This window comes from Neoarius graeffei, chromosome 3 (assembly GCF_027579695.1).
Source record: "Neoarius graeffei isolate fNeoGra1 chromosome 3, fNeoGra1.pri, whole genome shotgun sequence".
Lineage (NCBI taxonomy): Eukaryota > Metazoa > Chordata > Actinopteri > Siluriformes > Ariidae > Neoarius > Neoarius graeffei.
The window spans coordinates 64,559,344-64,587,077 of NC_083571.1; the positions used below are offsets into that span (position 1 = coordinate 64,559,344).

The window sequence follows — 27,734 nt, forward strand, 5'->3', positions numbered from 1 at the left end:
CCTAGAAAAATGGAAATCCACATGTAATTACAATTTTTGTCACACTTATATGATAAAATGCCCCAATTTTTAATCCTGTCCACTGAAATTGCACATAACAAGGGTCAATGACCTCTAAATGACCTCCAAGGTCAAACTGAGAGCGCCTCCAGATCTTAAATTAATTGTTATGCCCTGGAGAACAAACCCTGAAAGTTTCATGCTTTTATCATGTTGTGCACAATTCTTATGTTTATAGGGCCTTAACAGCTCTACTATATAGAAGATCATTGACTGTGCTGTTTTTGGTGGAGTTTCCAACAGCATGTTAGTGCTGTTGTAAAATCAGCACCTTAATAAGTTTCAGTTGACTCTGCTACATTGTCCACCTTACCTTAATAGCATTTAGCAGATGCTCTTACCCACAGTGACGTACAACGTAGCCAGAGTAGCCTTGCTTAAGGGCACTTCAGCCATTCCTGCTGGTCCAGGGAATCGAACCAACAGCCTTTTGGCTGCAAAGCTGCTTCTCTAACCATTAGGCCATGGCTTCCCATGTCCATGTCTCATGGATGCAGAAAAAGCAGATTATCTCAATACCTTCTTGACTGGGTGCCTGCCCACAGGCATCATGGTGTTGGCCACCCATGGACAAATCTGACGCAAACTCTACAAGTAGATGTGGTACTAGTTTTGGGAGGGGGTGTCATTGGAGCTGGCTGGGGTCACGGAGAGGACAGGGAAAAATGGAGACAGCTCCTCTCCACCATCAATCATGACCTGACCTATCGCGAGCAGACAGTATCTTTGTTCTACAGCAGACGAAAATCCAACCAAGTTTTAGATCAAGTACCATGGTAATGGAACCATAGTGATTTGGTGTGGAAAAAGTAATCACCATGGACAAACCTAAAAATCAACCTAAGCACCTGTGTAAGTTGACTCTTTCCCTGCACAAAAATATTGATGTATCTTTTGAATTAATTAACCAACTCTGAGCCCCTAACATTGCAACATAAAACTAAACCAGCACAAACAAAATACAAACCACACAGACAAAACAATAACAACCCATAATACATTCAACACCCTGTTTCAACACACACACACACTGTTCACACAACGGACTCTTTATTTAAACTGGCATTATGGCAGCACAGTATAAACTGCACAAAGCAAAGTGTGTTCTTCTGACTGGAAGCAAGATACTGACATCTGTAGGTTGCAGTGTGAGAATGTGTGTGAATGGTGAAGAACCGTGTTAGTGGTTGTACAGGAAATGAGAGACACTTTATGTGCATGAAGAAACAAATCAATCAGTCTGATTAGCCAATATCAGTGCCTCATCGTGATTGCCCAAAGATGCAATTACATGACATGACAGATAGCCTTGATGCGCATCCACACAACTACATACTTGCGTGAGTGTGTGTATGTATTAGGGTATATTAATAGGACTATGAGGGCCTAATCCAGTTTAAACTGTAAATACAGCAACCTGGAGCTGAAGGTCAACAGCACTCAGTAAGTGGTATTTCTGTTTTCACTGAGGTACCATGGAAAAGAAAGAAAGAAAAAAAATCCTCACATGACTTACACATGGGTACATAATAAAAGCCAAGACTGGTACCACTGTGTCCAATATATCTTGGCTTTGAGTCCACACTGTCAGAAATAGGGATACAGTAGGAGTCCATTTCTGTCCTCCAAGGTACAATCTACATTAACATACCCTCTTGGGCCTTGGGGGTAACTATGCGTACCTTTAAAGGGCCAAAAAGGTACTTATATGTTCACAAGCAGTATATAAAGGGTACAAATAAGTACCTTAGAGGGTACTGCCCCAGTGACAAGCTGATGTTCCCTGAAAGGTACAGTCCTGAACTTTATTTAAGAGTCCAGTCTGGCTGTTATCGATAATAAATAATAGAGAAATATGATTTCAGTGTCGATTTCTGAACTCATACATGAACTTGTTTCCAACAACTGGTTTTGTTCTTGCTTCAGAGTGGCTACTGCTCCAAAATAACAAAACCAATCATTGTCCTCAAGTTACTGTATGAAAGTTTTGCTGTATTTAATAAGCAGTTCGTACACTGTGACCTGAATACAAAGAACGGCTGTATCTTTACTTCAGTGTAACTAGAACTTCCGCAATCATTTTTTCATGGCCAAGCGACTACAGTAATGGTCTTTGCTACAATGCTGTTAAAACCTTGTGATTAACTGCATGAAGAATAGCGCAATGAGAACAAAAACAGTGGCATACACCAGATGAAGGATACTCTATGTTCATTCAGTGTACATAAGGGTCATTTCGCAACTTAGATATGCCCGTATTAAGATTTATTTAGCCCTCTGTGGACTACCACCTTGTTGTGGTGGAGGGCCTTGTGTATCTTGATGATCCTGACAGCTATGCTGATGGGAGCTATCACTCCTAGTAGGGCCACCCAAGCCAGACAGGTCGAAGGGAAGAGGCCAGACAAAGAGTAGTTCAATTTTACCCCAGTTACCCCATGGTCTAGAAATACCGGGTTGGCATCCGGTAGGGGATAACCGTGTCTCATGGGGAGGAAGGGCTCTTTAGTCTTGGTTGACAAACTGAGATGGTGTCTTGAAAAAAAAATACTTTGGTTCCCCCAATGTTCCAGTAGCATGGCATTGGGAGTGGTCCAACTGCCACTGTGGAGAGGACGCCACAGGAACCACTTAGCCTTCTGAAAAAACGAAATGGACACAACCATAGGAGTGGCACGGTGGTGTAGTGGTTAGCACGGTCGCCTCACAGCAAGAAGATTCTGGGTTCGAACCCAGTGGCTGGCGAGGGCCTTTCTGTGTGGAGTTTGCATGTTCTCCCCGTGCCTACGTGGGTTTCCTCCGGTTTCCCCCACAATCCAAAGACATGCAGTTAGGGTGATGTGGGGCAGCCTTGGGCTGAGGTGCCCTTGAGCAAGGTACCTAACCCGACTGCTCCCCGGGCGCTCTGGTGTGGCTGCCCACTGCTTTGAGTGCGTGTGTTCACTGCTTCAGATGGGTTAAATGCAGAGGATGAATTTCACTGTGCTTGAAGTGTGCATGTGACAAATAAAGGTTTCTTCTTTCTTCTTCCAACAGCTCTTGGATTCAAGCCCCTAACTTATCCATCCTCAGACTAAAAAGAAAGATATTCATCATGAAATAGTCACATACTGTAGTACTAAATATTTATTTTTAAATTCAATATTATTGAAATATTAAATACAATAAAACAGAACAAGTTTTACCCAATTTTGTACTAAATTAGTCATTGCCAAATTCCTACCTACTGGCTAATTACAGGCATTGTGTGATAGCTAGAGACCAGGGAATGTAAATGCTAATACATGCTCCCTTAAAGTCATGTGAAGCCAGTCATCAAATTTTCAAGAATTCAACAGCAAAGTGAAGTCTATCTTACTCCTCCTAACCACAAGGGGCAGTATGCATTCATATGCACATGCATGCCAAGACCTTTCAAAAAGTCAAAGTGACTGTATAATCTTCCACCTTATAGAGCTGGTAATAGTCTCTGGTCATCTTCCATCATTTCTTCGCTTGTGGTGAGTGTAATTTTCACAATTCTTCAGGACAAAACTCCTGTGGCTTGTATTGGGTTTTCTCTTTAGCATGCTATTACTTACTACCTTGTCCACAGCTAGTTACAAACTTGCTATTTTTCAGTATGGCAGTCACCTCTACATTCCTTGCCTGATAGGATCCCCACTGGTGCTCTGAGTTTTTCACATGGCACTTTATCTATGGCTCATGACCTGCAGGCCTGGGAATACAAACCACGCAGCATCTTTATGTGCTGTCACCGCACACCATCTCTGTTTCACCTACCACATGTACACTGTTGAACACTAACAAGCCCTAAAATGGACAGAATTCCACTCTCAGGTCCATAACAGGCACCTGGCTGCCCCCATTCACCAAGACTCTAAACAGTTTTTGACAGTCCTGCCAAATTCTGATGGTCAGAGGAATCATGATACTACAGTACAGTATTTAGATAACTGGCTCCAACATGTCACAAGAGAACATACAAGATGTCCATCCAGGATATTTGACATACAAGTGAGTGCTTGGTGTTATGGTGAACTCAGAAAAGAGCTCCCTCACACTGAAACAGATAAAAGAATTAATTACCATGAGGTTGTTTATTGAGATTTCTAATTACCCTGTCATCCGATGTGTGGCAGACATAATCACCCTTGCCAAACAATTCCAGGTAGGTCACTATATGTGGTCTGAGATTCTGTTGAGGAACCCAGAAACCCTGACAGCAGCCACTTTGGACCTGTTGGAATTGGACTTCCAGAAGTGGGTTATCATTGGCTAAATCCCCAACACCACATCAGATCATGTCCTTGTCTCAGTGAAAAGGGCACAGGCTCTAGTAAGCTTGAGACACTGGACTGTCCTCAATAATGGAGTCTGCTTGGTATGGGCATAGTCGCCACAGGCAATGGGACAGGGTGTACTGGCTCACCAATGGTCTACTTTATGCATTTCTATCACTAAAACTGAAAATGCCACAAAGACCTTAAGATGTCATCCCTGAGCAGACCTTTTGTCCCAAAAGAATGGTTCAGAGATTTGGCATTTAACTAAGGTATCTATGGCTGTGGGTTTGAACTTCATGGTGAAGTGTAGTTGAGGACTGCAACCAAGCAGTCAGGAAACACTCCTGAAGGGCAGAACATCTACTACATGATCCTTGTATACTCTTAAATGTAAATTACCCCTTGAATGGTATGCACCGTTTGGATACAGTGCACTGCCAGGTTACTAGCCTTCCTCCAGGAACAGCAGAAAGTCCCAGTCTATGCTAAACGTGTATATGAACCCTAAGAGCTCAACATGGTATCTCCTCCTACTGGAGTCCTTATTCTTATGAACCCCTGCAAGATGCTGAACTGAAATAACTGCCTCTAAAAGGACTTGTCAAAAAAGTAAAAACTGTATGACTTGGAGTTAAGTTTGCCTTGGTGGATGGCCAACTGATCTGAGGGTGACCATGTGGCTGACCTTTTTTTTTTTTTTTTGCCCAAGCTTACATTACCACACTTTGTTAACCAATCAATTGACCTTACAGTGACTTCCGAGGATGAAACTACATTTTGTTCCTTGTTATATCCAGTACTCCCCCCTGAGGTACTATGCAGACTGGACAGATGTGATTAAAATTATCAGCTCACACCTGGGTCATGGCCTAAAGGCAGGCCAGACGTCTGGCCCCTATGGAAACTTGCCACTTTACAAGGTGCCCAGGTATTTTTCTACAGATTATACATCACCCCTCTTAAGGGTGTGAGTGTGGTGATCATCTCTGCACACCTTTTCAGACTTGGAATATGTAACCCAGGTAATATTCACCACCCATGAAGGTTAGGAAGGGTGAAATATGATGCTTGTAACATATAACCATGATTTTATGAGCACAAGATAAATGGTTGGGTTCCGTGTCATCTGAAGTACTACCAATCCAGATGGAACATGAACAGAAAGTTCCAGAGATGTAGGAAAACAGGATTCATAGCAAAGAATACATTATGGTCACTTTGTGACATTGCTGGAAAATCTTGATGTGTACATACAAACAGGAACCCAGGTGATACAAGCACCACCCCAGGAAGTTATCTGGTGTTCATACAAGCACAGTTACTGATGGCTCCATGGGAACACACTTGTGCGTCTTTAGTGTACTTGAATGTGGGAATTTCCTTCCACACTCTGAGCAGTGATACGGCTTCTCTCCCGTGTGAATGCGTTGGTGTATTTGGAGATGACTCCGTCGTCTAAAACTCTTTCTACACTGTAAACAATGAAATGGCTTTTCTCCTGTGTGAATGCGTTGGTGCAGTTGGAGAGTGCCCTTTCGACTAAAACATTTCCCACATTGTGCGCAGTGATGCGGTTTCTCTTCTGTGTGAATGCGCTGGTGAGCTTGGAGATGACCCTGGTGAGAAAAACTCTTCTCACACTGTGAGCAGTGATACGGCTTCTCTCCGGTATGTACGCGCCTGTGGACTTGAAGATGACTTTCATAAGGAAAGCTCTTCCCGCACTGTAAGCAGATATAAGTCTTCTCTCCGGTGTGAGTGCGCCGATGTGTTTGGAGAGTACTTTTTCGGGTAAAACGTTTTCCACACTCAGAGCAACAATGCAGCTTCTCTTCTGTGTGAATGCGCTGGTGTATCTGGAGATTAGTCTGCCGTCTAAAACTCTTCCCACACTGTGAACAGCAATACGGCTTCTCTCCCGTGTGAATGAGCTGGTGCTGTCGGAGATGACTCTGATGAGTAAAATTCTTTCCACATTGCAAGCAATGAAACGGCCTCTCTCCTGTGTGAAGACGCTGGTGGACATGGAAAGCGCCATGATGAGCAAAACTCTTTCCACATTGCGAGCAATGATATGGCTTCTCTCCTGTGTGAATGCGCTGGTGTATTTGTAAATTGTTGTGGTAAGTGAAACTCTTCCCACACTCCAAGCAACGATACGGCTTCTCTCCTGTATGAATATGTTGGTGCCTGAGGAGATTGCTCTGGTGAGCAAAACTCTTCCCACATTCTGAGCAGCGGAACGGCTTTTCTTCTGTGTGAGTGCGCTGGTGTATTTCGAGATTACGCTGAAAAGCAAAGCTCTTGCCGCACTCGGAGCAGTGATACAGCTTGTCTCCCGTGTGGATGAGCTGGTGGGTTTGGAGATGATTTTGTCGGGTGAAACTCTTCCCACACTGTGAGCAGTGATACGGCTTGTCTCCTGTGTGAATGCGTTGGTGTGCTTGGAGATTGCCTTGTCGGGTAAATCTCTTGCCACATTGTAAGCAGTGATACGGCTTCTCTCCAGTGTGAATGCGCTGGTGTGCTTGGAGATTACTTTGTCGCGCGAAACTTTTCCCACACTGTAAGCAGTGGTATGGCTTTTCTCCAGTGTGTATGCGTTCATGTGCCTTGAGATGATTCTGCTGAGTAAAACTCTTCCTGCAATGGGCGCATCGATACGGCTTTTCTCTTTCGTGAACGCATGGGTGCATATGAAGAGAACTCTGGTATACAAAACTCTTGCCACACTCTGAGCAACAATATGGCTTCTCTCTGGTGTGGATGCGTAGGTGCATTTTCAAGTGGCTTTTTCGTCTAAAATTCTTCTTACACTGTGTGCAGTGATGGGGCTTCACTCCCGTGTGAATGCGCTGGTGTGTTTGGAGATTGCTCTGTTGTCTAAAACTCTTCCCACACTGCGAGCAACGATATGGCGTCTCCCCAGTGTGAACGAGCTCATGGATTTGTAGGGTAGTATGGAAAGCAAAACTCTTCCCACACTCTGAGCAGTGGTACGGTTTCTCTCCTACAGGAATGTCCTGGTGTACTTGCAGATTGCTCTGGTGAGTAAAACTTTCTCTATACCATGAGCTATTATACAGGTTTTCTTCTGCGTGAACACACTGGTGTGTTTGGAAATCACCTGGGTGAGGAAAACGCTTCCCGCAATCTGAACAGTAATCAACTTCGACTTCTTCCTGCTCTCGTCCAGGAACAGCGTGAAGAGAACCAGAAAGTGTTTGCTGATTATCAGCACTTCTTCTTTGCAAATCCATCAAATCCTCTTTCCAGTGGCTTCTTCTGATGTGTTTCTGAAGATACATTTGTGATGTATAAGAAAGGTGACACCGGGAACAGGAGAAGACTTGCACCAGACTTGCATCTTTCATTTCTGGAACATCAAAGAAAAAAAGTAGTTTTACTTTTTTTTTTTAACATACTGAACCAGGATGAACAATAAAATGAAAAATTGTGTTGACCAAAGGCAGTGGAAAGTATACTGAAGACTCCCTGTGGACCTGCACAGGAATCGAGTTCATATGATAAGTCACATAAGGGGGACAAAAACGGACAAAAGTATGTGGACACCTGGACCATCACACCCAAATATTGAAAAAGCACATATGGGTGTGTCCTGGATACAATTTTAAATGGTCCAAAAAGCATGAGATGGGGATAGGAGTTGTGTAGGGTTAGAATAACCACTGCTAGTCATTTGGGTAGTAGGTAGGAATGATAAAATCACAATGTTTGGACATAACCATTTATGGAAGACTTTTTGTTCCAGAGGCAGCTGAATTCAAGGCCATGATCTCTGGGGTACTCCTCTCCGTACCACACCAAGAGCTCCTGGCCTGGTTTGATGGGTTGACAGCAACGGTAGTGAATCCCTCCTCGATACTGGAATGCGACAAGATTCTGTTCTTCACCATTACGAGCACAGTTCACATACCTTTGAGAATGAGGGAACATAGAGATATAATCAGAAGACAGGGACACAGCGCCCAAGTCCAACAAATAAGTAACTGTAGAAATCAATGACTAAAGAAAGAGCAAAAAGACTTCAGCGGTGTCTTACCTCATCCAGTTAGCATAAATCTCTTTCTTAGCATCTATATATTCCTCACATTGTCTTCTGTATATCTGCAGAAAATATTTTTTATCCATTAATAATGCAAATGACCATAACTATAAATTTCCTGACTTATCCACTACTCCTGGGGTCACATTTAAAAAGTTGGTCATGGACACACTGAGAACTCGGGAATTATTTCAATTCGCACCACTGTTTATCTGGTCAAGCAATTTAATCAAACCCTTGAGAATACTATTTGTACATTTGTTCACAACAATACTAGGATATGTAGCTCAAATCTGTTATTTGAAGTAAAAGATGTCACACAAGTTCCACAGGGTTCTGTTATGAAATTCTTAACACAGGCGGGACTCAGAGGCTGAATAAAGGCTGCATGGCCTGAATATCACAGAGAATGAGCAGGTAACGAGTGAGTGTCTCCACCTATGTGTGATTAATACAAGTGCATTTACGTGTAGGAAATCGGACAGAAAAGCTGGCAGAAGTCACTTTGACCATGAACAGAATAAGTTCAATCAGTGTTTTATTTACCTTATAAAAAATTGCCTAAAATTTGTAAGGAACTAAAGCAGCATTGTTTTCTTTGAAAACTGCTGCCTGTATCTTCAGTTTCAAAACAACCTATCTGGGTTACATATCAATCACATACCACTTTTAAAATTCTAAAACGTCTCCTTTAAAACAGGATGTCCAAGATGTGATTAAGGCTATAACAGTGATCTTATATGCAAATATACTTTCCCAAGAGTCCAACAAATTTCAAAATAAGGCCTCATCTACCATATCATTAATATGTGTAACCAATTAATGATCAAGAAATATATACATGTTTTAAACTGACTCACCACCCAGGAGTAGCCACTGTTGATGGCTTCCTCTCTGTCTACCAGCTCTCCCTCATATGGCCCAAAATGCACACCAACTGAAACAGTTTCCCCCTTATTAAACACGCCCAAGCCTGCACCAGAAATATTAGACTGTCGAACTTCCAGACCAAGTGGAAGGGTCCGTCTGGCTCGATCGGTGACCCCCACTGGAACAGGGGTATCAGGAATGAAAACAGCTGGGTCATGAAACTCGCACTTGTTGATGAAGAAGGACTTGCAATTCTCACAGTCTGGAAGTAACAACAACAACAAAGTGCTTTGAACACAAAAGACACCTACAAGTTCGGCAAAGGTTATAAAAATGCATAGACACTCACAATCAGGACCATAACTAAGAAAGTCTGGAACAGTTATAATATGCCAATAATTGGATGAATGAGATGCACACCGTTATTTACATGCTTGCTGAAAAAATGGGACTGTATACAAAGAAAATCCCCCAAACCCACTGTGACAAATCTGGTCGCCTCTTCCAGGAGACTATACTCACCGGCCACTTTAATAGGAATTTGTTCTTGATTCTAAGATTCCTGTTCTCAGCTGCAGGAGTGGAACGCAATGTGATCTTCTGCTGTTGCATGCTGATATGCTTTTCTGCTCACCACAGTTGTAAAGAGTGATTATACGAGTTACTATACCCTTCCTGGCAAAAAAGCTTTAACCAATCTGGCCATTTTCCTCTGAACTCTCTTATCAAGAAGACGTTTGTTTCCACCAACAGAACTGTCACTCACCCAATGTTTTTTGCACCATCCTGTGTAAACTCTAGAGACTGTTGTGTAGGGCTGCACGATTATGGAAAAAATGATAATCACGATTATCTTGATCAAAATTGTAATCGCGATTATTAATCACGATTATTCTTGATGTTAGGGAAATCACTTAAATTTTATTTCACTATATTCAAACAAACAATATGAACAGCTTTCAGTGCAGAATGAAATTTAAAAGAGAAATTCTGATTTCCAAATGACAAATAAATGAAATTTATCCAAGAAATTACCAAAGGATGAAGGACCATGCAACAATTACATAGCATTATACTGAGGCCTACAAGTTTTTAGCTAGAAAGACCAGCCTATCAACATGCTCTGGCTTTAAACATGAGCGAAGGCAGGTCACAGCATTGCCTCCAGTGCTAAATAGTCTGTTGTTCCGACATAGTTAGCTTTTCTCTCTCACCTCAATCTGTTACCTACTCTCACACTATCACCCCTTGAAGAAGATACCGCTGCACTGAAGCTCTGCGCACTTGGCCAGTGTTGCCAGATGCTGCTGACGTTTTCCAGCCCAAAATATGTTCAAAACCCGCCAAACTGGACTTAAAACCGCCCAATCTGGCAACACTGCACTTGGCTTGCTTGCTTATTTAGGCGGAGTAATGAAACCTTACATGCATCGGTTCGCCCCCTAATGGTTTGGCGGAGTATTGGTCAAAAAGTGCTTGATCAGATATACAGCAGAGCTCGCATTTTAAATGGAAATAAATCGCGATTTTCATTTAATTTAATCGTGGCAGCCAAAATCGCGATTTTCGATTAAATTCGATTAATTGTGGAGCCCTACTGTTGTGTGTGAAAACCCCAGGAGATCAGCAGTTTCTGAATACTCAAACGGAGTCCATCTGGCACCAACACCCATGCCACAGTGAAAGTCACAGAGATCTGCATGCTTTGATGCATTGTGCTGCTGTCAAGGGAGTGGCTGATTACAGACATGCGTAAAACAGCAGGTGGATGGGTGTTCCTAATAAAGTGGCCGGTGAGTGTATATTGGCTGTGCATTGTGCAATAAGATAATGAGCTTAAACATGTGTGCAAATCAACACAGAAGTGGCTGCACTGGCTATAATCAGGTCTCCAAATTTGAACTATATTGGTAAAAAAGTGCACTATTTCAAAATATGTCCAAACACTTTCCGATCACCATCACAGAAAATGCTTGTTAATTTTCTCTGTCGTCTTTGAAGATCCAATTAATTATTAGTAAATTACTATTCTTCTTATTATTAAAAATATAAACAAGATAAATAAGAATATGGGTTGTGTCATCTTACAGAGGTATTCATCATCATTTTCAGGCTCTTCTTTAACATGTTGGTCCACAGGGACGTCATTCCCCGAAGAGCTTGATGTTCCTTGACCTAAAATCCCATAATTTAAATTTCATTCATCATCTCAAGTGAAAATATGAAGTCCAGTACAAAAAAAAAAGCACAGGAAAAGTGACTGTTGTGAAATAGGTCCAGTCACAAATTACAGTGGTGTGAAAAAGTGTTTGCCCCCTTCCTGATTTCTTAATTTTTTGCATGTTTGTCACACTTAAATGTTTCAGATCATCAAACAAATTTAAATATTAGACAAAGATAACACAAGTAAACACAAAATGCAGTTTTTAAATGAAGGTTTTTATTATTAAGGGAAAAAAAATCCAAACCTACATGACCCTGTGTGAAAAAGTGATTGCCCCCCCGTTAAAACATAAATTAACTGTGGTTTATCACATCTTTGGAAAGCTGATTTCAATTTCTCTAGCCACACCCAGGCCTGATTACTGCCACACCTGTTCTCAATCAAGAAATCACTTAAATAGGACCTGCCTGACAAAGTGAAGTAGACCAAAAGATCCTCGAAAGCTAGGCATCATGCTGCGATCCAAAGAAATTTAGGAACAAATGAGAAACAAAGTAATTGAGATCTATCAGTCTGGAAAAGATTATAAAGCCATTTCTAAAGCTTTGGGACTCCAGCGAACCACAGTGAGAGCCACTATCCACAAATGGCGACAACATGGAACAGTGTTGAACCTTCCCAGGAGTGGCCAGCCAGCCAAAATTACCCCAAGAGCGCAGCGATGACTCATCCAAGAGATCACAAAAGACCCCACAACAACATCCAAAGAACTGCAGGCCTCACTTGCCTCAGTTAAGGTTCATGACTCCACCATAAGAAAGGGACTGGGCAAAAATGGCCTGCATGGCAGAGTTCCAAGACGAAAACCACTGCTGAGCAAAAAGAACATAAAGGCTCGGATCAGTTTTGCCAAAAAAACATCTTGATGATCCCCAAGACTTTTGGGAAAATACTCTGTGGACTGACGAGACAAAAGTTGAACTTCTTGGAAGGTGTATATCCCATTACATCTGGCGTAAAAATAACACAGCATTTCAGAAAAGGAACATCATACCAACAGTAAAATATGGTGGTGGTAGTGTGATGGTCTGGGGCTGTTTTGCTGCTTCAGGACCTGGAAGACTTGCTGTGGTAAATGGAACCATGAATTCTGCTGTCTACCAAAAAATCCTGAAGGAGAATGCCCGGCCATCTGTTCGTGACCTCAAGGTGAAGCACACTTGGGTTCTGCAGCAGGACAGTGATCCAAAACACACCAGCAAGTCCACCTCTGAATGGCTTAAGAAAAACAAAATGAAGACTTTGGAGTGGCCTAGTCAAAGTCCTGACCTGAATCTGATTGAGATGCTGTGGCATAACCTAAAAAAAAGGCGGTTCATGCTCGAAAACCCTCCAATGTGGCTGAATTACAACAATTCTGCAAAGATGAGTGGGCCAAAATTCCTCCACAGCATTGTAAAAGACTCATTGCCAGTTATTGCAAATGCTTGATTGTAGTTATTGCTGCTAAGGGTGGCCCAACCAGTTATTAGGTTTAGGGGCCAATCACTTTTTCACACAGGGTCATGTAGGTTTGGATTTTTTTCCCCCTTAATAATAAAAACCTTCATTTAAAAACTGCATTTTGTGTTTACTTGTGTTATCTTTGTCTAATATTTAAATTTGTTTGATGATCTGAAACATTTAAGTGTGACAAACATGCAAAAAAAAAAAGAAATCAGGAAGGGAACAAACACTTTTTCACACCACTGTAAGTCTAGTTTGATAAAAGCATTTCATTCATACATCTCCAGTGATCTGTTATCTTACCAAGGCAACCTTCATGTTCTTCCACTTTTATAATCTTCAGTAATCCTTCATTCTGTTCATCCATAGCTGTAATGTCGCCCATAGAGCTTGATATCCCTTCTTTTGAATCTGTCCAAGTGTCTGTCTGCACATCTTTGCAAAGCTATTGACCAAAGAACAATAAAGTCTAGAGAAATGAAACTCCACAGACTTTTTGTAATTTCCTTTTAAGAACTTCATGTTTTTCACTAGCTTTTGTACAGCATTTATCTGAAGCGTGTGTCAGGAAATTAGGGCAAATATAGTAGGCATAGTACATGCGGCATTTAGCATGACTGAGAGGCACCATTTTAAATTCCTTTGGTCTCTGAACTCCACGATGTAACACAAACAAATAACCAGATTTTGATCTGATGGGTTTATTAGCGTCTATTACAAAGGTATTGAAAAGGTGGGGCTTGTGGAATTACAAGGAAGTAAAGGGTTGGGTGGAAAAACCAAAAATAAATATTTAAAAACTGTATCAGACTTGCCAACTTTTGCAAATGTTGTACAGGAGTACCACATTTTAACATGCAAATACACCAGAACTCCAAAATATGCCAAAAGAACTGCCCTTATACATATATTTAACAGTTGTTCCACAAAATCAAGTTGTATATGAACTGATAGCTGACGAGGTGTGTCGCGTTGAGTTGACCATAAGCCGTATACGATAAAGATTGAGTGAAATAACTGTTCTATTTCATTTCTACTGACCTCCAGAGGCAGTGCTTTAAGTACCTGGATGTCCATCACATGTACGTGCAGATTGAATGTTCGTATCAACAAAGTCACCTGTGATCTGGGTGACATATGCTCCTTGCCCCAGCACTAAAGGCACATTCACCCAGGAAGTGACCTCTTGCTATCTTCTTGCCTTGGTAAACAGTTTTTTTTTTCAGGAGTGTATAGGCATCGCTGGTAGCCTTGTAACTCGAGACGAGTTGGAGCTGTGAACTTTCGCCCTCCAAAGACTGCGATTTGCCTTTTATTTACAGTTAAGTGTGTTCCATAGGCTTTTGAGCAAGGCATGGATGGTGTTATATGACAACAGGTAAGTAAATCTTTTTTTTTTTAATTTAAGCTATATATGAGTGGACTCGCTCTGATTCAGCAGTCTAAGAGGAATAACTAAGTTCGTGATCAGGTGGTGTTTCTCGCCTTAATGCTGATCTCAAATGCAATTAATTTGAGTATCGGGCTGGGATTTCCCCTCGTAGCTCTCCATTATGAAATGCAAACTGTGTTAGCATAGCAGGCCTTTGGTTGAGAGTTGGATAGTAACTATCCACTTTTATGTTAAAGTGTTATCGAAGACTGGTGAGTTGCCTGGATTAATTAAAAAACTACGTTTAAGAGTTAATTCCCGCAATTTTCATTTATACTGTAAAATTGACACGTTGTATGTAGGGAAGGCTAATTACATCATTAGTCTGTGTTAGTTAATAATAAACAAAGTGCAAGGCGGTTGTTCGCCCCTAACTGCACCAAATACATGTGCTACACACTTACATAGCTACCTAGGAGAAACTCTCCCAATCGGCTAGTAATTAGGTGACTGCATCAACCTAGGTCGAGTGGAAGCAGTAGTTGATAAATGTTTATGATATGCATTGATTGCCAAGCCTTTCTTGATGATGACCATGATCAATGTCCCTCTTGCCTTGGGGTTGAAGACTTAAGGCAGGGACTGACAGAGCTGGCATGCTTGAACTGCAGCTGCATGGGTCTAGCAACATGGTCGGCCAGACTAGCCCAACTAGAGAGCAAAATAAGCTCTCAATTGCCCTCTGCACAGAGGAACAGCACTGTGTCTCATAGTGCACACAAGCGCCACAGATCTGAGTCATGGGAGGCCCCCACTAGGGGCAAACACAGGAAACTAAAGCCCCTGGCTGAAAACGTTAATACATTGACCTCTGAATTTGCAGAGTGTGGCAGCAGGGGCGTGGTCAAGCATCGGTCTGTGACCGGAGGGCGGAGTCAGGGAAGGTAAGTGGTAGAATCACTGCACCTGATGTCTGTTAATCTGTATTTGTGTGTCTTCCTCAGTGACTGCGCCCTATATAAGGAGAGAGAGAGAGCTGAGGAAGGGAGCTCTCTCCCCAGCCAGACGGATGATGTGTGTGTGCGTGTCTGTGTGAACTGGGAGAGTGTGAGTGCTGAAAAGCTGCTAATAAAGAGTTTTTGAAAACTCAGTTCTGGCCTGCCGCACTTCTGTGCTCCACCCACCCGCTCAAAGTGTTACAGTGGTGCCGAAACCCGGGACGGAGCACAGAGGAGAACAGCCCCATGGAGTCCTCCCCCTTCGCGGACCTGATCCACACCCTTGCCACGGCCCAACAGAGCCAGCACCAGGCACTGGTCGCCCTTCGAAAGGAGCAAGCGCAAAGGGAAGATAGTCAGGCGTTCCGGCACTTCCTCACGTTGGCGGGGTCCACCACCTCCACTGCTGCGGGCCCTCCCCACCTCACCCTAACGAAGATGGGCCCGCACGATGACCCCGAGGCCTTCCTAGTGCTCTTCGAGCAAGCAGCCGAGGCCTGGGGCTGGCCGGTGGAACAGCGCGCGGTGCGCCTCCTCCCCCTGCTAACAGGCGAGGCACAGCTGGCCGTGCTACAGCTCCCCGCCGACAGCCGGCTGGTCTACACGGACCTGTGCCAGGCCGTCCTCCAGCGTGTGGGGCGCACCCCAGAACAACAACGTCGGCGCTTCCACGCTCTACGCCTAGAGGAGGTCGGCCGGCTGTTCACGTTTGGCCAGCAACTCCGGGATGCCTGCTGGCAGTGGCTGAGGGCTGGCAACCGTGAAGCCGAGGGAATCGTCGATCTGGTGGCACTGGAGCAGTTCATCGCACGACTTCCCGAAGGGACCGCAGAGTGGGTCCACTGCCATCGCCCGGCGTCGCTGGATCAGGCCATCGAGTTGGCAAAGGATCATTTGGCGGCTGTTCCCATGGCAGGATCACAGATCTCCTCTTCTCCTCTCTCTCCCCCTCCCCTTCTGTGTCTCGTCCTTGCCCCGTTCCCCCACCATGGAGGCGGGGGCCGGCTCCACCCCAGCCGGCCCGCCGCATCCGCAGTGCCCTCCCGTTTCCCATTTCCGTGTCTGTCTCCCCCCCCCCCCCTCAGGTGAGTGAGCTACAGAGCGCCGGTGCAGAGAGAGAGCCCAGGCCGGTTTGCTGGCGCTGCGGGGAGCTGGGGCACCTCCAGCATCAGTGCTCGGCAATGGAGGTGGGTGCGGTGGTCCAGATCCCCGATGCACCAGGAACCGCCCTCGATCGGGCTGGAGCGTATCGCATACCGGTGAGTGTCCAAGGGGATACGTATCAGGCTTTGGTGGACTCCGGCTGTAATCAGACCTCAATCCACCAAAGCCTGGTGCAAGACGAGGCATTGGGGGGAGCACAATTGGTGAAGGTGTTGTGTGTGCATGGGGATGTTCACAACTACCCTTTAGTGTCGGTCCACATTCTATTTCGAGGGGAGAAATTTAGTGTAAAGGTGGCGGTTAATCCTTGCCTTACCCACTCGATAATTTTGGGGACTGATTGGCCGGGATTTCGGGAATTAATGACTCATTTAGTGAAGAGTGGGTCCTGCTTTAGTTCAGCAGGGGGAGGTCCCGGTGTGGCATTGGCGGGAGCAGCTGTCACAGAGCTGTCTACATCATCACCACGTCAGAGAGAGGAGCCGCAGGCTCCTCCTCGTCCTCTCAGGGAATCCCTCACGGATTTCCCGTTACAACAGTCACAAGACGAGACTCTGCGGCATGCGTTTGACCAAGTGAGAGCAATCAATGGTCAAATGCTCCAGCCAAACGCCACCCCGTCCTTCCCCCATTTCTCCATTATGAGGGATAGATTATACTGAGTGACATAGGACACTCAGACTAAGGAAATGATCTCACAACTTTTAATTCCAAAGAGCCGCCGGGAATTGGTATTACAGGCGGCTCACTGTAATCCCATGGCTGGACACTTGGGGCAGGATAAGACACTAGCCCGAATAATGGCCCGGTTCTATTGGCCAGGGATTCGCGGCGATGTCTGTAGGTGCTGTACGGCGTGCCCCGAATGCCAGTTAGTAAATCCAGTGGCCATTCCAAAAGTGCCTTTGCGCCCTCTACCATTAATCGAGACCCCGTTCGAAAGAATTGGGATGGATCTCGTCGGGCCATTAGATCAGTCAACACAGGGGTATCGCTTTATGTTAGTTCTGGTGGACTATGCAACGCGATACCCAGAAGCAGTGCCTCTTCACAATATCTCAGCACGCAGTATTGCGGAAGCGCTCTTCCACATCATCTACCGAGTCGGAATCCCCAAAGAGATTCTGACTGATCAAGGCACCTCGTTTATGTCACGCACACTGCGTGAACTGTATGGGTTACTGGGAATTAGGCCGATCCACACCAGTGTTTATCACCCACAAACGGACGGTTTAGTCGAACGGTTCAATCGCACACTCAAGAATATAATTAAAAAGTTTGTATGTGAGGACGCATGTAATTGGGATAAATGGCTCGAACCCCTGTTATTCGCAGTGCGAGAGGTCCCACAAGCCTCCACGGGGTTCTCCCTGTTCGAATTATTATATGGGTGTAAGCCACGCGGCATCCTAGATGTACTGCGGGAAAACTGGGAGGAGGGACCTTCCCCGAGCAAAAATGAAACTCAATACGTTATTGACCTGCATGCAAAACTCCACACACTCACACACCTAACCCAGGAGAATTTGCATCAGGCCCAAGAACGGCAAACCCGCCTGTACGATAGGGGTACGCGCCTTAGGGAGTTCGCACCAGGAGATAAAGTACTCGTACTGTTGCCCACATCGAGCTCCAAATTAGTCGCCAAGTGGCAAGGACCCTTTGAGGTCACACGGTGAGTCAGGGACATTGACTATGAGGTGAGGCGAACGGACAGGGGTGCGGCACTACAGATTTACCACCTCAATCTGCTCAAACCCTGGAACGAGGAGGTCCCCGTGGCGTTGGTGTCGTTGGTTCCGGAGAAGGCGGAACTGGGGCCGGAGGTTCAAAAAGGAACACTGACATCACTTACCTCTCCGGTCCCCTGTGGAGACCACCTCTCCCCGACCCAACTCATGGAGGTTGCCCAGTTGCAGACCGAATTTTCGGACGTGTTCTCGCCCCTGCCCGGCTGCACCCGCTTCATAGAACACCACATCGAGACGCCCCTGGGGGTGGTAGTGCGCAGCCGCCCTTACAGGCTACCCGAACACAAGAAAAAGGTGGTTCGGGAAGAACTCGAGGCCATGCTCGAAATGGGCATCGTTGAGGAGTCCCACAGTGACTGGAGCAGCCCGGTGGTCTTGGTTCCCAAGGGCGACGGGTTGGTCAGGTTCTGTGTGGACTATAGAAAAGTCAATGCGGTGTCTAAATTCGATGCATACCCAATGCCTCGTATTGACAAGTTGCTGGATCGACTAGGCACGGCTCGCTTTTATTCAACACTGGATTTAACAAAGGATTATTGGCAGATCTCCTAGACTCCACTATCCCGAGAAAAAAACTGCCTTTTCCACACTGTTTGGCTTACACCAATTTATCACACTTCCTTTTGGGTTGTTTGGGGCGCCCGTTACATTCCAGTGGCTTATGGAGAGGGTCCTCCGCCCCCACGCCACCTATGCGGCCACATACTTTACACCTATGCGGCCATATACATTACTATAGACGATATCATAATCTATAGTAATGACTGGCTGCGGCATCTGCAACACCTGAGGGCCATCCTTGGGTCGCTGAGGCGAGCGGGTCTCACAGCCAACCCGAAGAAGTGTGCAATTGGGCCGATGGAAGTACTGTATCTAGGCTTCCACTTGGGCAATGGGCAGGTGCGTCCCCAAATTAATAAGACAGCAGCGATTGTAGCCTGCCCGAGGCCCAAGACCAAAAAGGGGGTGAGACAGTTCCTGGGGCTGGATGGCTATTATCGTAGGTTTATACCTAATTATTCGGACGTCACCAGCCTGCTGACTGATCTCACTAAAAAGGGGGCACCAGATCCGGTCCAGTGGACGGAGCAATGCCAGCGGGCTTTCTCTGAGGTGAAGGCTGCACTGTGTGGGGGGCCACTGTTACACTTCCCTGACTTTTCTCTCCCCTTTATGTTGCAGACGGATGCGTTGGACAGAGGCCTGGGGGCTGTTTTGTCCCAGGACGTGGAGGGGGAGGATCGCCCCGTGCTGTACATCAGCACACTGTCGGTGCGTGAGGGGCGCTACAGCACCATACAGAAGGAGTACCTAGCCATCAAGTGGGCGGTCCTCACCCTCCGCTGCTACCTCCTGGGGTGCCCTTTCACCCTCTGTTCGGACCACGTGCCCCTCCAGTGGCTCCACCGCATGAAGGATGCCAATGCGCGGATCACCCGTTGTTATCTGGCACTCCAGCCCTTTAATTTCAAGGTGGTCCACAGGCTGGGGGCGCAGACGGTCGTGGTGGACTTCCTCTCCTGTGTGTGTGTGGGGGGGGGGGAGTCGGCTGCCTGGCCTGAGTCGGGCGGTGGAGGTATGTGGCAGTGGGGGTGTGGTCAAGCGTCAGTCTGTGACCGGAGGGCGGAGTCAGGGAAGGTAAGTGACAGGATCACTGCACCTGATGTCTGTTAATCTGTGTTTGTGTGTCTTCCTCAGTGACCGTGCCCTATATAAGGAGAGAGAGAGCCGAGGAAGGGAGCTCTCTCCCCAGCCAGACGGATGATGTGTGTGCGCGTGTCTGTGTGAACTGGGAGAGTGTGAACGCTGAAAAGCTGCTAATAAAGAGTTTTTGAAAACTCAGTTCTGGCCTGCCGCACTTCTGTGCTCCACCCACCCACTCAAAGTGTTACACAGAGATTAAGACCCTCTTACTTAATCTGCAACAACCTAGTGCACAGCCTGCTAGCATACCCGCTACAGTCGCATAACAGTCTCCTTCTGAGGCACTGCCTCCGGTACTGTCACTGGCCTTTGAGATCCAGGAGGAAGATGCCCTCTCCACTAGGGCTTCAGAGAGCCTAGTTCTCAGGGGTAGGGGTGTTGAGCAGGGGGTAGAGGAGAGCACCCACTTTTCTCATCCCAACTCCCAGGAGACGAGCCACAGTTCACTGATGGGCTTAGAGACTAGCCAGACATCAGTCAGGCCTGCTGTGAAGATGGCTCTAGCATGTTTGGGATTGGATGCAGCACCAGCCCAGGTGACTCCTCAAAGTGCCTTTTTCAAGAAGACCTCTTAGTCTGCACCTTTCTGTGTCCCACCTTCAGCCCCGTATATTGAGGAGCTGCAGAAATGCTGGGCTGACCCCAGACATTTCTCTCATCTCCCCAGCAACAGCAGAGCGCTGGCTAGCATGCAGGATGCAGCTGATCATGGCCTAGACTGCATGCCCAATATACAGCCAGCTGTTGCTGTCCTGGTGCTGTCGCCTGATGAAGCACTTAGGCCCGATGCATGCTGTCGCCGGCTGCAACGCCATTTGACAGATGATCTGATTGTAAGGAGCTACGACATAGCAGCTCACATCAGATGCACTGGTAATTCTATGTCACACGTTATATTTGCCCTGTCCCAGACACTGTAGACCTCTGAGATTGATCCTTCTGCCCAGAGCCTGAGTGATGCCTTTTTGCAGGCATTCGCTTATATGACCAGAGAGCTGGGTAGGCTAACGTCTTCGCTAACCCTTGATCAGCATCAGGTATGGTTGGCCCAGTCTCTGCTTCTGGAACCCTGCAGGAAAGCCCTCCATTCTTTTCCTGTCATTCCAGGACAGCTGTTTGGGCCTGCTGTGCAGCAAGCTCTGGAGCGTAGCCTACAGATTACATAGGCCAGACAGCAGTTTGCCAGTCTGTGCCATGACCCCCCTCCAGACAGAGGCCCTCTGTGGCAATAAATACGGCTCAGACAATACCATGGCTGATATGCAGCCGAGGGCACCACGCTCAGACAGGTCTCAGCAGTCAACCCACACCCAGCTCCCTCATTTGGTACAGCATGGCCAGTCTTCTGGCTGTCACCCCTCCAGAAAGGGGCAAGGGGGCAGACAATGACTGTATCTGTCCTGCGGTCGGGTGCTTCACCAAGCAGCAGCTTCGGTGCTGGGAAGCGCTTACGTCAGACCCCTGGGTTGTGTCAACCCTGTCACAGGGTTATAGCATTCAATTCAGATGTTGACCGCCAAGGTTCAGCGGGGTCAAAATAACCATTGTCAAAATAACCATTGTCAATTTTATATTTTGTATTTTATATATATTTCTTTTTATATTAGTAAGCATAGTTTTGGTCGGGTGGCGGCACGGTGGTGTAGTGGTTAGCGCTGTCGCCTCACAGCAAGAAGGTCTGGGTTCGAGCCCCATGGCCGGCGAGGGCCTTTCTGTGTGGAGTTTGCATGTTCTCCCCGTGTCCGCGTGGGTTTCCTCCGGGTGCTCCGGTTTCCCCCACAGTCCAAAGACATGCAGGTTAGGTTAACTGGTGACTCTAAATTGACCGTAGGTGTGAATGGTTGTCTGTGTCTATGTGTCAGCCCTGTGATGACCTGGCGACTTGTCCAGGGTGTACCCCGCCTTTCGCCCGTAGTCAGCTGGGATAGGCTCCAGCTTGCCTGCGACCCTGTAGAAGGATAAAGCGGCTAGAGATGATGAGATGAGATGAGTTTTGGTCGGGTAGTTGCAAAATAAGAATTTCATTACCCAATAATAAACCGCTGTGTCTGTTATTGTGTATATGACAAATAGACATCTTAAATCTTGAATTGTCAAGGACTTGAACAAGGTTCTGGCCCTAAGCCAGGTGGTCTGGCGACTGGTTTACAACTATCAACCTGAAAGAAGCATACTTTCATGTTCTCATCATACCTCAGCACAGGCACTTCCTCTGTTTTGCCTTCAAGGGCAGGGCTTACCACTTTCATGTGCTCCCATTCGGAATCCCGTTAACACTGAGAGTCTTTATAATGTGTGTAGCAGCAGCACTGTCCCCACCATAGGCCAGAAGGATGCGCATTTCCCCCTACCTGGACGACTAGCTGATTTCTTCCCAGTCAAGTGTAGATGCTTTGAGGGAATCAGGTTTACTGATTTCCCATGTCACCAAGCTAGGGCTGACAATAAATCATGAAAAGAGCTCCCTTATACCCAGTCAGTGCACAGTGTTTCCTGACATCCAGTTGGACTCACAGCTGATGACTGCCACCCCCTCTCCGTGGCAGATTCACAACATCCTCCAGCTCATCAGTTGCTTCAAGAGAGGCAGAGCCCTGGCTTTCAGATCGTTTCTCAGACTGCTAGACATGCTCACAGCAGCCTCATCTGTGATCCCTTTAGGCCTTCTGTCATTGAGGCCTCTCCAGATCTAGTTGAACAATTTTTGTCTGCACCCCACTCAACACAGACGCAAGTTGGTCAGAGTCACTGCCAGCTACCTAAGATGCCTGCACCCATGGAGAAGGAAAACATATCTCACCCAGGGTGTTCCTTTAGGGTCCATACCTTCTCGCAGAGAGGTTATGGCCACTGACGCCTCCCCTAGCAGGGTGGGGAGCAGTGTGGCAATGCAGAACGGTCAGAGGCCAGTGAAGTCTTTGGTAGCAGGAACAACACACAAATGTGTTGGAGCTACAGGCTGTTCTGCTTCCCCTCAAACATTTCCTCCCAGTGCTGGTAGGGAAACATGTCTTTATAAGGACAGACAATACATCTGTGGTCTACCATATAAACCACCAGGGGATCACCAGGTCCAAACAGTCCTTAAGGATAGTGCAACAGCTATAACTGTGGGTCTATACTCACCTACTGAGCCTGAGGGCAATACACTTACCAGGCACTCAAAACAGGGCAGCACATCTCCTATCCCGGCAATGCCCCCATCCTGGGGAATGGAGGCTGCATCCCGAAGTGGTACAAGAGATTTAGCACAGACATGGCAAGGTGGATCTTTTTGCCTCACAGGCAACAACACACTTTCCCCTCTGGTATTGTCTGGGGGAATCAACAAGCCCCTTGGGCCAAGATGTGCTGGCTCATGTGTGGCCAGATCGTCTACTGTACACTTTCCGTCCACTACCATTAATACTGCCCACTCTAGACAGGATCCTCAATGGGGTTCATGAGGTCCTACTAATAGCCCCCAGATGGCCTGGGAGAGTGTGGTTCCCAATATTACACAGGTTACTGGACAGGGAGCCCTGGTGCCTCCCTGTATGACGGGACCTCCTCTCACGGCTGGAGGGTCAAATCTGGCATCCGAACCCAGCTTGGCTGCAACCTTTGAAGGGCCAGAACCATTGTTAGAATCCTGTAATCCAGCAGTTGTGCAATCCATCAACAGCTCCCGGGCACCTTCCACCAATGCGCTCTATGCTAACAGATGAAAGCTTTTTTCTGAATGGTGCCATGCACAAGATCAGGAATTGACACACTGTTCTATACCAGTAATCCTCAGTTTTCTCCAGTCCCACCTTGACAAAGGCCTTGCAGCCTCCACCATCAAGGTTTATATAGCTGCCATCTCAGCCATGCATAACAGGGTAGATGGAATGACTGTTGGGTCCCATACTCTTGTGACATGCTTTCTTAAGGGTGCGCAAAGGCTAAGACCACCTCGGAGAAACCCAGTACCCTCTTGAGACTTGCCCTTCATATTAAAGGTTGAAAACCTCTAGAAAGGTTGAAATTGAAGTACTTGTCTATGAAGACAGTCTTAGCTATGGCTTCAGCCAGATGAGTAGGGGAGTTGCATGCCTTATCAGTGAGCCAAGAGTGCCTACATTGGACTCCTGGTGACACGGGGTAACCTTATGGCCTAACCCTTCCTTTCTCCCAAAGACCTTTTTATCTTCTTACACAAACCAGCTCCTCAGTCTGGCAGCTTTTCAGCCCCCAACTCAAGAGGATGAGCAAGGGCAGAGTCCATACTTAGCATGCCCAGTGTGAGCATTAAAGACTTGCATTCAAACCACTGCTGACTTCCGGCAGTCAGATTCACTGTTTGTCTGTCATACAGGGCATAGGTGAGGTCATGCCTTGTCCAAACAGTAGCTGTCGAAATGGATTGTAGATGCTACTGTTTATGCCTATAAGGGCAGTGGTCTCCCAATCTCTCATGTGAGGGGTCACTCAACGAGGAATGTGTCTGTGCCATGGGTGGCCTTATGAGGGGTTCCTCTTTCAGATATCTGTGCAGCTGCATCATGGACATCAACCTGCACATTTGCAAAATTCTATAGGGTTAATGTGGTTTCTCACAACCTAGTGGCAACAGCCATTCTTCTTATTCCTATACAGCGCTCTTAAAGGGGCAAATAGGTCTTCCTTGTTGGAATTAGTCATCCAGGTGCTTAAAAGCACTGCCTTTGGCAGCCAATAGAAATGAAATAAAATGGTTACACATGTAACCATGATTCTATGAATTTCAGACGACCGCCAGAGCTTGGCAGTCACTTGGAATACTTGCGAGAAGATTGCCAAGAGGTCACTTTCTGGTTGAACATGCCTTTAGTGCTGGGGCAAGGGGTATATGTCACCCAGGTCACAGGTGATTTTGTTGATACAAAACACTCAACCTGCATGTACATGTGATGGACATCCAGGTGCTTAAAGCACCACCTCTGGCGGTCAGTAGAAATTCATAGAACTGCAGTTACATATCCATCCATCCATCCATCCATCCATCTTCTGTTGCTTATCCGGGTCGCGGGGGTAGCAGCCGAAGCAAAGCAGCCCAGACTTCCCTCTCACTGGCCACCTCCACCAGCTCTTCCAGGGGAATACCGAGGTGTTCCCAGGCCAGCCGAGAGATGTAATCTCTCCAGCATGTCCTGGGTCTGCCCTGGGGTCTCCTCCCGGTGGGGCATGCCCAGAGAACCTCCCCTGGGAGACATCCAGGGGGAATCGTAATAAGGTGCCCTAACCACCTCAACTGACTCCTTTCAATGTGGAGGAACAGTGGTTCTACTCTGAGTTTCTCCCAAATGACCAAGCTTCTCACCCTGTCTCTAAGGGAGAGCCCAGCCACCCTGAGGAGAAAACTAATTTCGACTGCTTGTATCTGCGATCTCATTCTTTCAGTCACTACCCACAGCTTATGACCATAGGTGAAGGTGAGAACCTAGATGGACCAGTAAATTGAGAGCTTTGCCTTTTGGCTCAGCTCTCTCTTCACCACAACAGACCGGTTTTGCGTTCGCATCACTGCTGATGCTGCCCTGATCCATCTGTCCAATTCCCGCTCCCCCCTACCCTCACTCATGAACAAGATCCCGAGATACTTAAACTCCTCCACTTGAGGTAGCAACTCCCCCCAACCCGAAGTAGGCACTCCACCCATTTCCAGCTGAGCACCATGGCCACGGACTTGGAGGTGCTGATCCTCATTCCAGCCACTTCACACTCGGCTGCAAACCGCCCCAGCGCATGCCGTAGGTCACAGATTGATGAAGCCAACAGGACTACATCATCCGCAAAATGCAGAGACGTGATCCTGCTGCCACCAGACCAGATATCCTCTGCCCCTTGGCTGCACCTAGAAATTCTGTCCATAAAAGTTATGAACAGAACCGGTGACAAAGGGCAGCCCTGGCGGAGTCCCACATGCACCAGGAACAAGTCCGACTTACTGCTGGCAATGAGAACCAAATTCCTGCTCTGGTCATACAGGGTCCAAATGGCCCACAGCAGTAGGCCCCAAACCCCATACTCCCAAAGCACCCCCCACAGGGCACCCCGAGGGACACAGTTGTAAGCCTTCTCCAGGTCCACAAAACACATGTAGACCAGTTGGGCAAACTCCCATACACCCTCCAGTACCCTTGCAAGGGTAAAGAGCTGGTCCAGTGTTCTATGACCAGGAGGAAAACCGCATTGTTCCTCTTGAATCCGAGGTTCAACTATAGATCGGACTCTCCTCTCCAGCACCCCAGCATAGGCTTTCCCAGGGAGGCTGAGAAGTGCGATCCCCCTATAGTTGTAACACACTCTCCGGTCCCCCTTTTTAAAAAGGGGGACCACCACCCCAGTTTGCCAATCCAGAGGCACTGTCCCCGACCTCCACGCAATGTTGAAGAGGCATGTCAACCAAGACAGTCCAACAACATCCAGCGCCTTCACGAACTCAGGACGAATCTCATCCACCCCTGGAGCCCGGCCACCGAGGAGCTTTTTAACCACCTTAGCAACCTCAGCTCCTGTGATGGGCGAGTCCTCCCAAGCACCCTCAGACTCTGCATCCTCCTCGGATGACATGAAGGTGGGATTGAGGAGATACTTGAAGTATTCCTTCCATTGCCAGACAATGTCCCCAGTTGAGATCAACAGCACTCCATCCCCACTATAAACAGTCGGGACAGAGCACTGCTTCCCCTTCCTGAGCCGCTGGATGGTTTGCCAGAATCTCCTCAAGGCTGAACGAAAGTTGCTTTCCATGGCCTCATCGACCTCCTCGCACCTGAGTTTTTGCTTCAGCGACCGCCAGAGCTGCATTCCGCTTGGCCCATTGGTATCTGTCAGCTGCCTCTGGAGACCCACAGGCTAACCAAGCCCAATAGGACTCCTTCTTCAGCTTGACAGCTCCCCTTACTGCAGGTGAGGTTACATATGTAACCATTGGTTTATTCTTCCCACATTCACTGGATTTTGAGAAAGAGAGCATTTTTATTTTTCTGCAAATCGGATAAAGAATAACTTTATACAAAACGTCCGACCAAATAATTTCTGCTTAGAATGTAAACAAACTGGCAAAATGACAGTAGCAATTTGTGAAAAATGCAATAACAATAATAATTCTTGAAAAATAAAAAAAGATACGTTCTTACCATCAAATACTTTTATTCCATATTTTGTTGCTTTTTGTATTTTTTTTGGGTTTTCTTCTTTGGGGTTGTTTGGAGGTTGGCAAACCAACTTAAAGGTGCACTACCACTGCAGTGTTGAACAGGCGATATTGGGGTGCTGAACAGGTGATATTGGGGGGGGACCTCTATTCTTCTAGCTATTTCTGTTTCTTTTAAATACTTGATAATAGTTTTTGGGGTTTTGTTTACAAGTAGAGTTTTTATTTTGTCTTTGGTTGATTCAGCAACATGCTCAGTCATTTTGTTTTTCTTTACTCACGGTATCTGAGCTGATAGCCTAGTAGTAGAGTAGTCAATCTGAGCGCACAATTGCTCATATCCAGTGAATGTGGCCAGATATATATGTATTATATGTGTGTGTATTTTATATATGTATGTATATACAAATTTTATATACACACACACTTTTTTTATATATATATATATATATATATATATATATATATATATATATATATATATATATGGCGGCACGGTGGTGTAGTGGTTAGCGCTGTCGCCTCACAGCAAGAAGGTCCGGGTTCGAGCCCCGTGGCCGGTGAGGGCCTTTCTGTGCCGAGTTTGCATGTTCTCCCCGTGTCCGCGTGGGTTTCCTCCGGGTGTTCCGGT

The 27,734-nt window shown here is 46.5% G+C and overlaps 1 protein-coding gene across 1 annotated transcript in view; it reads right to left on the minus strand.

Moving 5' to 3' along the window:
• Positions 1–1,119: 1,119 nt before the first annotated feature.
• The window catches only part of LOC132883465 (zinc finger protein 271-like), a 35,436-nt gene continuing 8,821 nt past the window's right edge, over positions 1,120–27,734 (minus strand). The window contains exons 3-8 of the mRNA XM_060917136.1: positions 13,256–13,397; positions 11,371–11,457; positions 9,273–9,544; positions 8,410–8,474; positions 8,093–8,283; positions 1,120–7,722 (exon numbers count right to left, since the gene is read on the minus strand). Coding sequence (XP_060773119.1) covers positions 5,651–7,722; positions 8,093–8,283; positions 8,410–8,474; positions 9,273–9,544; positions 11,371–11,457; positions 13,256–13,397 — 2,829 coding nt within the window. The 3' untranslated portion in view covers positions 1,120–5,650. The remainder of the gene's footprint in view (positions 7,723–8,092; positions 8,284–8,409; positions 8,475–9,272; positions 9,545–11,370; positions 11,458–13,255; positions 13,398–27,734) is intronic.